The sequence below is a fragment of the Eurosta solidaginis genome, chromosome 5, assembly GCF_040869045.1.
Source record: "Eurosta solidaginis isolate ZX-2024a chromosome 5, ASM4086904v1, whole genome shotgun sequence".
Taxonomy (NCBI): domain Eukaryota; kingdom Metazoa; phylum Arthropoda; class Insecta; order Diptera; family Tephritidae; genus Eurosta; species Eurosta solidaginis.
The window spans coordinates 125,896,135-125,909,315 of NC_090323.1; the positions used below are offsets into that span (position 1 = coordinate 125,896,135).

The following is a 13,181-nucleotide window of genomic DNA, read 5'->3' on the forward strand; positions in this document are numbered from 1 at the left end:
TTTATGAAACTATCAAAATTAGAGGGATAAGTATTTACAGAAGTGTTACAAATCGTGAACTGGTTTATATACAACTAAAATACCCGGTTTTTGAGAGGAGAGGGCCTGATTTCTGATTTTGGTTTTGATGGGTAACTGCTACTGAATCTGCCATAGAATCAAACGCATCAGAAAAGTCCGGAGTAATCAAACCTTCGACTTAAACTTGGTTCAAGCACACCATGCATTTCGTTAATAATCTTTACATTTATATGTAATGCAGTCGAATATTACAATTTACTTACCTTCAAAGACGTATACGATGAAGATGGCCTTTAAAAGGCAATGCAATCCCATTGTTATGAAAAAGTTAGCTTTCCATTACATTTCTTTTGCATCTTTGGTTATTTGCCCGTTGCTCCGATACTTAACTGGTTCAGTAAGCTGTCGTGTTTAATTCAATAGAACTTTAGTACAGAATGCAGTAAATGTAATATTATTTGGTTAAGCATTTCATTATTACAAGTTTAATATGATTTATTTAGCTGTATGTTTCTTAATTAGATTTAATTTATTTATAGTATTTATAAAATTTAAAACTTAACAAAGTATTTTTTCTAGTCACGGTTCATTTCTTCTTATTTTTTATTATGTTATCATCCATTTGAACGCTTACGTAATTTGTTGATTTAATATTTATATGTAATTTAATATTTTACAAACAATCTTAGATTTCGAAAGCCCAGTGGTACATATGGGAATATACCAGCATTGCGCTTTACAATGTTGCCATTTATGTACATGCATTCAATGAAATTAATTATAAAGAACAATGAATTGTCCTCTATTTCTCCCTTGACAATCTGTAATAAAAAAAACATTGCTTTTATTTAGTAACATACGAAATGTAACAGCTCTTAATTATTTTAAACTTGTAGACCCTGCATTGTCGTGCTCTTTAACTTAACTTTCTCGTTTTAAAAGTTGTCCACCCTTTTATCCCTATCCCATACCCCATAAAAAACTGGGTTTAAATCAATCAATAAGGAGCGAAAAGGAGTTGTCTATATATGCTATGTCTGAATTTAAGTTCCTTTAAATCCTTTGGCTTTGCCTAAGGACCTGTCCAGCCCTTGGAACCCAAACGAGGCTTGAATCAGCAAAAGTCTTTACATTAAACGCTCTGTAAGTTCTTCCTACTCTTGTCTGGAAAAAGAGGCGAAAAAGTAGATCTTCATGTAAACTAGGACAAGGTAATATACATCTGAATCACTCTTGCCAACAAGGCTGTTTTGCATATGTTCAATGAACAAAAATCACGAGACTCACCTATCATGATAGATGCCTAGTAATCATGAACAGTATGATGGGAGAAGATGGGACGGCGCAGGAGAATAATCCAGCAGATTTATGGTTGTCTCAATGGTGCCAACGGCATGTATAGAGGGAGGTTTTATGATGAGATATCAAGATAGTGCACCGAATAACGTTCCCAAGGCTTTGCTGGCTAAATATTGCCTTGTGAATGAGGAAGATGCTTCGGCCAAACGGCAAAATTTTTAAGATCATGATAAGAATTTTTAAAGCTTTTTTGCAATTTAATATTTTAAAATCTGTGTCAACAACTTAACCTCACTTTTTCGGCAGCTCTTTTGCCAGTGTTTGCTTAAATCATAAAAGTAAAAAATTTTGATTGCTTAATTTTTCGTACGAATTTCCTAAAAAATGTGTTTTCTGCAAAATTGTTTCTATTCTATATTCTTTTGGAGAATACAAAATTACGTAAATTTTTTTGTCTAAAAAATTCTAGTAGCGCATTAGTTAATTATTATATTCCTAAATATATAGGAAAATCTACTATGTTTGTAATATTATTCAAAGCCAGTTGTGTATAATAAACAACCCTGTGAAATATGCATGGCGAACTTGTCCGAATAAAGGAAACCGACAACGGAATGAAAACACCTGAATATTCATTCCATTATGTTAAAAATCAGTCTCAGAACAAAAGGAAATCACAAAATAAACAAAGTAAAATATTAAAATTGGTTTTTCTTTGAGAAAAGAAAATGTATATGTACCGTTGAGAGATTTGACATAATGTGTTTGGCGACTTGACGGAAGAACCCCTGTCAGGTACCTCGACTTATGTTATAGAAAAACTCCGTCCTCTAGGCAGGTTAGGTTAGGTTGAACTGACCGGCCCATGAGGACTTCACATATACTGAATAAGTCCGTAGTGTTACCAGAAGTTTGTTTTAACGACGAAACTGAAAACCCCTATGAAAAAACAGAACCTATATTATAAAATAACTCCGTCCTCTTGGTAAATACTAGAAGCTTCTTAGGACTTAAGCCACTTGGTGCTTCTAGATCTGACAGCTGTATCACTCCTAATAGCTGGAGTCTTAGCTAGAAAAGCGCAGGGCATGAGGCCAAAACGTGCCCGATCGTTTCCTCCTCCAGCCCGCCCTTCCTACATCTGCTATCACTGACCAAACCTAATTTAAAGGCATGTGACGCCAGAAGGCAGGGTCCAGTCAGAATACCCGTCATGAGTCTACAGTCTCTCTTTTTAATCATAAAAGCAACTTTGTTAGTTAAAGTTTATAAGACCTACACATAATCTTCGACACTTTACAGCCCCGCGCTTAAACCCACTCCTTTCCCGCTTGGTCAGTAATGTGCACCTATCACCTTCGCTTAATCTCTCCCTGTCTAATTGGGACGTCTACAGAGCAAGCTTCAAGGGATGCGCCCTTTTTAGCTAGTTTATCTGCCTTTTCATTCTCATCTATTCCCATATACCCTGGGCACAAATAAAGATGTATGCTCTCCCTGTCCCGATTCTCTCCAGATATGCATTTAAATGCTGTGCTATGCGAGACTATTGCCTTAATTGCTGCTTGACTGTCAATAGAAAAGTTAACACGGTTGCAGCTTAAGCTATTATCTGCCAGTGTTGCTACTGCTTTGGTTACGGCTAATATTTCCGCTTGGAAAACGCTACAGTAATCCGGCAGCCTGTAGGATCTCTTTATTTCCGGATCAGCACAGTATACCGCAGACCCTACTCCTTCCACTACTTTAGAACCACCTTTGTTCATACGTATCGCCTCGTCCGCCATTTGAGCACACTTGCGCCAACCATCCTCTTTGCAAAAACTACACGTTTTCTAAACCGTAGCATAATTGATGCATCGAGATCTGGTAATTCTGCCGCCCCTTATAACTGAAGACTTGGCACTTCCCACATCTGCTGTTACTGACGAGGCGTAACTCATAAGAATGTGACGTCAGAAGAGAGTGTCCAGATACATCGAGAGCCTTAAGTTTTACCTCTTGAAAAATATGAGCTACTTTGTAAGTCTAATATCCTAGTCTTGTACATGATCTTTAAAATTTTGCAGCCCGCGCTCTTGTCCACGCCATACCTGCGTGATGGATCATACGCAACTACTACTACTTCTAATTATTTCCAGTGAAGATGCATGGTCCGGCCTGAGCGAGGTTTTTCCAATTATTTTTTGCATTCCAGAATACTTCTTGATGAAGTAATGTTTGAGGCTATTGCCTTAATCGCCGTCTGTCTATCAATATATATACTGACTCCATTATAACGTATACACGCCTCCTTCAGAATTTCCGCTGATTTCTTCAGGGCCATAATTTCTGCGTGAAAGGCGCTGCAGTAATCTGACAGCCTGTCGGATCTACTCACTTCTGCGTGGACTCAGTAAACAACAGACCCGACCCCTTCCATTAATTTGGAATCATCCGTATACACGTGCATAGTATATTCTACCGTTTCTGCACCCTGGCACCAACCCTCCGGCTCAATTTTGGCCACAAGATCTCTTTCCAAACTCAGGCAAAAGGACCATATATTTCGTTTGCCAATATTAGATGGCGCTATACTGCTATGGCCTTAAAGCCTGAACTCAAGCTGCCCTGAGACCTTAAGCCTTGTTGCAGTTGCTAACACGATATTTTTGGACATCAGTAGTGGAATTCACTAACTTATAACGATGCGATTTGTTGAGATTTTAATTAACGATTTTGCCGCTTGTCTTATCGATTTCATTATTCAACTTGAAATAAATGAAATTTCAATTTCGTTTTAATAGTAGAAAGTTGGCAGCACAGCTTAACGAAACCTAAAAAATACGAAAAGCACAACAGGAATGCCAAAAATAAATAAATATATAATAAATAAATAAATAATTAAAGTTCCGATTTTCTTTTTTAACTAAAATTGCCGGAAATATTAGTTTGGTGTTTTTTAACGCAGCCAATTTACTTGCCTTTTATTTAACAATACAGCTGATCGTCGATAAAGAAACATCGATACAAAATAGTTACTTAATAACGAAATCGTTATAGTTATCGATTCGCAAATAAAGAGATGGCAAATGGGGTTAAAAAAGTTAGTGAATTGCACTACAGGTCTGCAGGCGGGATGTATAGTATGGAATACAATGCTGCTATCGTGGTAGTTTTTAGGGTTTCCATTATGCTAATCATTGATACTATGAATACCCCCTAAATTTTTTTGGTATACGTACTTTTTAGTGTGTCTGTCCAAACAAGGACCCCAATAGAGCTTAAACGTATTTTGCTTACGTGTGGCGAATAAAAATCTGTCTTAAAAGTACGATGACAAAGTCTCTCCATAATAAATGTCAATGCTAATATATTTTAAATGTATCACACCTTGGCGTACCAAGGAGGAAGAATTTAAAATTATTATCAGCTTGAGAAAAAAACAAGTTAAAAAAATTGGCATAGAAAATTTAAATAATTCTCAAATTTTCCTAAGCAACCATTTTTTTTATTCCTTCATATTAATTAGCTGACAAATTGGTGGTACTGGTCCGATATGATTTACGCCAACTCCGAACGACATTTGCGAGGCAGATGGATTTTCCCTGAGGAACTTTCCACGGCAGAAACACACTCCAAATCATTGAGAAGGGGCGGCTCCGATTAGAAAAAAATTTCTTATTGAGAAAACTTGTTTCTAAATTTTGTTGTTGTTGTTTTCTCCGGGGCTCGAACCCAGGATTTTTTGAGAAGGTGGAGCACGCTACGACATATACAGCCCAATTCTAAATATTCCCTCGGAGTTTTGTTCTGGCGGATTTTTTTATTCCCTCGGAAAAGTTCCTCCAACTCTTTTCTCCTTGGGAGAACAATAATTGGGGAATGGGAATTTCGAATATTCGAAATCAGCTGATTTGTCAATTGAAATTTTGTTGCGAATTTCTATTTTTGTTTAACAAATTGAAAAGTTTAGTTATTATTGCCAAATTGTCTTGAGAAATAAAATATAAACAAAGCACAATATTGAATTTCATATGGCATTGACTGAAATGAGTAACGAATTGGTGCCAAAGCAACACCAACAGAGGAGCATCAGCAGCCCCCCGACGGACTTCACTGTGCACCCTAAGTGGCAACCCTAATCAAAAGTGTCAGTAGAAATGCGGAGTAAAATACCTTCTGTTTGATACCCATATTGACATACATATCTCATGTAATGCCAAAAAATGACCCCGGGTCCCCCCGAAACAGGGCGCTCGATCCAAGTAATTCTGCGCGGAACACCGTGAATTTACTGTCAAAAATTTCATTTCATAACAAAGAAGTGAGACAAACACTTTTTTAACAGAAATAACTGCTATTTTAATTTTGGCCAGCTAGATTGATCAAATACCACACCGTAAGCCATAACTCGAAGAAAAATTAACGGATCGTAATAAAATTTTCCCTATAGGAGGAAATACTTCTACAAAAAATGGACGAGATCGGTGAAAGACCACGCCCACTTTTATATAAAAGATTTTTAAAAGGGTCGTAGACGAAAATAATAAACTGTATCTTATCGAAAAAGAGCTTTGTATCAATAGAATTTTACTTTCTAAATTAAATTATAACATTAAATTGGAACACACTAAAATTTTTGAAAATGGGTGTGGCCCCATTTATGACTAATCAATTTTCTATGTTTCGGGAGCCATAACTCGAAGAAAAATTAACATATCATAATGAAATTGTGTACACATATTTTTCTTATAGTAGAAAATATGTCTAGTAAAAATGGACGGGATCGGTTAAAGACCACGGCAACTTAGATATAAAACAAGTTTAAAAGGGTCGTAGACTAGCTAACTAATAATAAGCTATAACTTAGCAAAAAATAGTTTTGAATCAATGATATTTCACTTATTAAGTTTTATTGTAAGAGGAAATGGGGAAACATTTTTTTTAAACGGGCGGCGCCACGTGTTATGTAGAAAAGTAATTTATCTGAAATGAAATGTACAATTGAAGCTCACGCTGAGTATATAATGTTCAGTTACACCCAAACTTAGACACCTTTACTTGTTGTACATATTGTAACGATTTTACTTGCAAATCCTCTTATTTGCAATCCTCTGCTAAGTTCGAATCACTAAACTGCTTAATAAATAACTCCAATATTGAATAATGGAAAAAATGGCCATTATGAAAGTACTTCACAATAACACTTATACTTTGCTACTCGCTGGCTTAATAACCAAACTGACTGATAACTCAAATGAAAATCTACTATTGGCCGCCAGATCGCGTGCTTAATCAATAACTGATTAATAGCTCAACTCAAACTGAATTCCAGCGCCTGTACATCTTCGGCCTTTTATACTGTCTGGTTTCCCCGTTCGCATCTTCTAGAATCTACTAGCATTGTCCATGAGCTCTCAAACTTCTCAGCTATAACTAAAATTGCACGATTTTATAGCTTCTCTCATACCACATGCTTGTATGTGTGAGCGACACTTCCACAATTACAATTGCCTACATTTAGGAGCATCTCACATAAGATGTCTGCTTATGGTTGTGCCTTGCGTCTCAGCTGCGTGTACCTACGTATGTGTACACATAATGATTGAATTATTGATGTGAATGTTTGTAGTTTACAGTCTCTCGCGCACACATACGCGTATAAGTAAATACACCTGTGTGTGACATCTCTCGGCTGCCTTATATATGTGTACACATGATTTGATTATTGCATATTTGCACCGAAATTTGGGTGAAACACCTTTCCGCTAGTGAGGGTTGTATAACAGTACCAAATCTCCCGCCCTCATGGTACCTGTGTTTCATCGTTCTACTCAATACCCTGGTTCGTTCCTTCACACTCTGTTGTTTGGCCGATGAACTACTTCGTAGAGCTTGCGCTGGACGGATTTGCTTTGCATAATCAGTATCGTTCCCACGTTTCCCCACAGTAGTGCGCTCTGGCTTGAAACTACCCTCGCATTCTTTCTCGGAAATTCGTTGCTTCGTTTTCCTGCGTCTTTTAGGTTTTGTCAATGCCAGTGTTTCTTTCGCAGGTACTTTTGATTTTGATTTATTTGGCCCATTCGATCTATCAACCTTTGCCTTTGACTTTCGTGGTCTTTGTCGAGTCTTTTCCACTAGTACCCGATTACTGCTGAACCCTTTTTCCAAACTGAAGTTAAGTGGTATGTCCTGGTTCTTATAGCGCATAATTTTTCTCCGCATATCGATCCTGATGTCATGGTCAACCAAGAAGTCCACTTCCAATATGACTTCATCAACGATCTCCGCCACAACGAATTTGTGTAGAACCATGACTTTTCCAATTAATACCTCACATACCACTTCGCCTTGGACTTGATTATACTCGCCTGTGACCGTACGCAACCTTGCTCCAGGTAATGACTTTACTCTCCTGTAGACCAAATCAGATCGAATCAAGGAATGAGATGCCCCCTTATCTACAGTCAGTACACGCTCATTACCATCCACATTCCCTCTGATGGTAAGACTGTTGATTTCCTTCCAATCTGTGACACAGATATCACAGGACATTCAATAGCCGGGGCAAGTTTTCGTTCTCTACATCCGACACGCTCTTGCTCATTTCCGCCAGCTTTGCGTTTACGGCCACCCACATTGTTGGAACTATTAGGACCAAGATCGCAATGACGTGCAATGTGACCTGGGTTGCCGCGCTTGAAACATTTAATAACTCCGGCATTCTTCTGTTGAGATCCCTTCAGTGCTTCCAAAATTGTGTCTACCCAATCTGGCCTTTCTACTTCCACACGGCGTGCTTTGAAAACTGGCTTACACAGAAGCGACGCTGTTTCCTGAATCAGAGCTTGTGACACCGTTTCTGCGAATGTTGGCTTTGGGTTTGCGTATGTAGCTCGCTTTTTTTCGGCGTCCCGTATGCCATTTATAAAGCTCTGAATCTTTACCCTTTCAGTGTATTCCACGGGTGCGTCCGCATTCGCTAAATGTGCTAGCCCTTCAATATCCGACGCAAACTCTTGCAATGTTTCACCAGGCCTTTGGAAGTGGTTCAGCAACTCCATTTGGTATATCTGTCTCCTATGCTCAGTTCCGAATCGTCTCTCTAGAGCGCCCATAAATGCTTCATAACAGTTCCGTTCGCCCTCTAGAATGGTTTGTAAAATCTCAGTTGCAGGCCCTTTCAACGCCATGAACAGTGCAGCAACTTTATCTTCAGCATTCCAGTTGTTCGCTGCTGCGGTCTTCTCAAATTGGAGCTTAAATACCTGGAATGGAACGGAACCTGCAAACGTTGGGGATTTTACCTTCAGAGTAGACGTTGAAGTGATTGGACGGTCCAATTGTAACTCCTGAATCCGATCTTTCAAAGCATCCATCTCGGCCTCCACTTTATTTTGTCGTTCACTAACATCCTCCAGCTGCGATGAGAATTTTGTTTCCTGTGCCTCCAGCTTTGTTGAGATACGCTCTTCTTGTGCTTCGAGCTGTAATATTATGCGTGCCTCTTGTTCTTTTAATTGTTTTGCAATTTGTGACGCCATGTGTGTTTTCTGTTCTTCCAATTGTGTTTCCATCTTGGATGTTATACGGTTCTCCTGTGATTCTAGTTGTGATGCCGTATATGTCTTCTGCTCTGCCAGTTGAGATGACACTGTCGATGTTTGATCAGATATTGCAGCTAAAATCATGTTCAAGTCTGTGCTGGTAACCGTCTGCGATGTTTCGTTTTTCTCTTCAATTTTTGTTGTCTCCTCGCCATCAACATGAAAGACGTACTCTTCCACATCAATTCCTTCTGCTTCCATTGCCTCTCGTAGCCGTGCCTGAAGTTTAACGCCGCTTGTATTCAATCCACGGCTCTCCAACTCCTTCCTTAGTTGCTGGATCTTCAATTCACTGAACTTTGCCATGCCCTTGTTGTCCTCTGGAATTTATTCAACAATTCCTCTTCTGACACCAATTGTAACGATTTTACTTGCAAATGCTCTTATTTGCAATCCTCTGCTAAGTTCGAATCACTAAACTGCTTAATAAATAACTCCAATATTGAATAATGGAAAAAATGGCCTTTATTAAAGTACTTCACAATAACACTTATACTTTGCTACTCGCTGGCTTAATAACCAAACTGATTGATAACTCAAATGAAACTATACTATTGGCCGCCAGATCGCGAGCTTAATAAATAACTGATTGATAGCTCAACTCAAACTGAATTCCAGCGCCTCTACATCTGCGGCCTTTTATACTCTCTGGTTTCCTCGTTCGCATCTTCTAGAATCTACTAGCATTGTCCATGAGCTCTCAAACTTCTCAGCTATAACTAAAATGCACGATTTTATAGCTTCTCTCATACCCCATGCTTGTATGTGTGAGCGACACTTCCACAATTATAATTGCCTACATTAAGGAGCATCTTACATAATGCGGCAGTTACCCACCGACGTGTGCCGTACGTAAGGACGTTTGTCGTACGAAGCACGTTTGACCGAATTCTCAAGCCCGTAGGAATCAATGTGTGCATCTGTGTACATGTACATAAGATATTTGTGTGTGTATTGTTTACAGATAAGCACTGTTGCCATGGACCATTTTGCATGTATGCTTATGGAAACATCAACTTTTTCCAATTTAATTTTTGATATTGTAAAAGGCCGGAATACTATTAAATAAGTATAAATAGATTAAATATTTATAATCAGCACTTTTACATAATTATTTCGAATTATTTTCACAATTTTTCAAACTTTAATTAGGCGTTTTTGCATAAAATTGCAAACGGTCAAAAATTAGCGCACAAAAGTTTACTAGGCAACTCTGTCTAGTGAGAGAGCGATCAGCTGACACGTTCTTACGGAAAAAATCAAAATTGTTTTGATTTCTACGTTCCGGGCTACGTACGTACGGGCGTTGCACGTCGGTGAGTTTTCGTTTACATTGCACACTCATAAGATAGGTCGTGTCAGCTGACACGTTTTTTCTACGTACGTTCGTGATTAACCACGGCTTAAGATGCCTGCATATGGTTGTGCCTTGTTTCTCAGCATGTGTAGACATTATGATTGAATTATTTATGTGAATGTTTGTAGTTTACAGTCTTTCGCGCACACATAGGCATATAAGTAAATGCATCTGTGTGTGACATCTCTCGGCTGCCTTATATATGTGTATACATGATTTGATTATTGACGTAAATATCGCTTAGCATGGCCTTAGCATCGCCTTAGTGATGGTATAGCTTACTGATGCTAATATCCGTGACAATATATAAGATATAGAAAGATATATGACCCGTTTTCCTGCCCGATAATTGTGAATGAATTGTTATTACTCCGCCAGTAAACAGCGCCATATGTCATATTGTAGCTTCTGCAAAAAAAATTTTACTCCTTGCATCTCCCTCCTCCACTTCGGGGAGACAGGGCTCAAATACTGTCTTTCCTCCGTAACTTCTACTTCCACTTTCTTTCCTATCCCTTTTTCTCCTTTTTCTACTCACACTTTCTTACTTCTCCTCAACCAGCGCACCGATTTTACCACTTTATTAGTAGATCTACCAACTGTTTAGCCCATATTTATTTTCTACCACTTCTACCACCAAAGCCCAAAAATTTACCAATATTTCAATATATTCGCACTGAAACCAAATAGGTACTGCGATTATTAGGTAAACTTATTTAATTGTCGAGCACACCCAAATAATATTAAGAGCTGACGCTGACGATTTTAAAAAATAATAAATAAATTTGTTTATGAAATAAATCTAGTAAATGAGCACGAAAATATTTTCTTGCGCTATTTTCATCAGTTTTTTGGGAATAATTTTGAACGAAAATAAAAAAAGTTTTAAGTAAACGATAACATGCCGAAGTCGGTTATTTTGTGGTAGTATTTTTGGTACATTGGAAAATTGTTGTAATTAGACGTTTCGGTAAATTCTCGTCAGTATTTCAAGCTCGAAATACTGTAAAAAAGCAAGTATCATATAGGCATAAGCTATGTATATACAAATTTACATGTATTTTTTTGTTTTGTTTACATGTTTTTTAAAAGTGTTATCCATTTCCGTGAAAAGTGCTTTATTTGTTTTACAATAAGCTATCAATTGTTTTGTACAAATATAAACTGTAGCTATGGTTTCCTTGGAAAAAAAATTCTACCACTATTTTAGTTTATCGTCTACTAACATTCTCTTTTTAAAAGTCCGTGCACTGTCCTCAACCCTCCATTCTCGTTCTTCCCCTCTTCAATTCCCATTCCGATGTCATATTTTACTTTTTAGAAAGCCCGTATAAAAACTAAATTTCAAACAAATTGCACCAAAAAATAAAATTTTTGGGAATAGATAGGCCCTTGGTCCACATGCCGGAGAGAAAGATTTACAAGTAAATAGCTCTTCAAAGAGGAACCCCCGGTATTAAATTTCAAGCTAATCGCGCCATAACTAAGATTATTTTAAATACGTCGATCACTGCTCCACCTCCCGGAAAGAACATTTTCTCAAATATATACTTAGCTAGACAAAGAGGTACCCGTGTACCAAATCTTAAGCAAATTACAAGGTGAATTCGAATTATTTGACCCACTTCCCGGATATAAAAGTTTCTCAAATAATGAGCTGGTTACGGAAGTACCCCTATACCAAATGCCAAGCAAATCGCAATAAAAACAATTTTTTTTATAATAAGTTGGCCCCTACTTCCCGGAGGGACTACTTCCCGGAATGAAAAATTTTTCAATTACATATTGCCTTTGTCAGAGAAGTACCTACTAAAAATAAGATTATTTGGAAAAGGTCGGACCCTGGTCTACTCCCCGGACCAAATTGTGAATCTGAAGCATCCTTGAGTCCACACAAAATTTCATCGAAATCGGTTCAATGGCTTAGGAGGACGGACTTCGGTGATAAACGCACTTACAGAAAAAATATATACATACATAGGATATACATATAAGATAAGAGAAATTTTTCTTTAAACTCGTACGGTCTGCTTTTTAACATTCTTAAAACCTTGACTGTTAATGTTTTTAATTTAATTTAATTTATTTATTATTACGGCTGTTTACGCCTAAAACTTTTTAAATTACTAAATACAATTCATTAATTAAAATTACTTAGTTCTATTGAATATGCTGTCGGTATCCCATGCGATTACGATCAGCATATTTATTGGCATGACAAACGGACGAGTCTGGGACTCACTCTTTTAAGTGAGGTTGGAAAGGACGCGTTTCCAAAACCTCTAGTGCTTCCAGCATAAGGCAACAAAATTTTGAACATATATTTTAATTTATGACGATTTGGGAATGCAAGAAGATTCCGATCAGCACAGTTCAACATGTAATGCGAGGTTGAAAAGGACGTGTTTCCAATCCCCCCTGTTCCAACTTTTCTTTGGCCTTATTTTATTTTATTTTGTTTTATTATTGGTATCTCAAAGTAATGACTAATGTTTATTGCAAGGTTGGAAAGAACGTGTTTCCAATCCTGTCCCGAATTACGCTGAAAGCACGTTGTGCCCCATCAATTTTCTGTCAGGCGATCCATTTACGGTTAATGATTCTGCAGCTTAAGGCTTAGCTGATTTTGCATTCTCCATCATGTGTCCGTACATGAAATATCAAAAATAAGGACAATTAAAACTTGTTTACCTTAGCGGGAGAGTTTTAAAGTGCTCTAGCAATTTTTGCTTGGATGTTTTTAAATGATTACTATTTTTTATATGATTAGGAAGTTCGTTAAAACTTTTTAAGCCTTTATAAAATATATTTTGCTTGACCAGTTCTGTTTTGAAGATATGAAGTCTGAAATTGTTCTCTGACTACGTATGAGTGGGTTTCATTAACATAAATTAGTTTATCACTCAAGTAGT

At 37.5% G+C, this 13,181-nt stretch overlaps 1 protein-coding gene across 1 annotated transcript in view; it reads right to left on the minus strand.

The window, feature by feature from the left end:
* Positions 1-13,181, minus strand: part of Dscam4 (Down syndrome cell adhesion molecule 4) — a 2,049,237-nt gene that overhangs the window by 1,880,042 nt on the left and 156,014 nt on the right. Inside the window, 1 exon segment of the mRNA XM_067787909.1 lies at positions 285-842. Within this exon segment, the coding sequence (XP_067644010.1) occupies positions 285-336 (52 nt within the window). The 5' untranslated portion in view covers positions 337-842.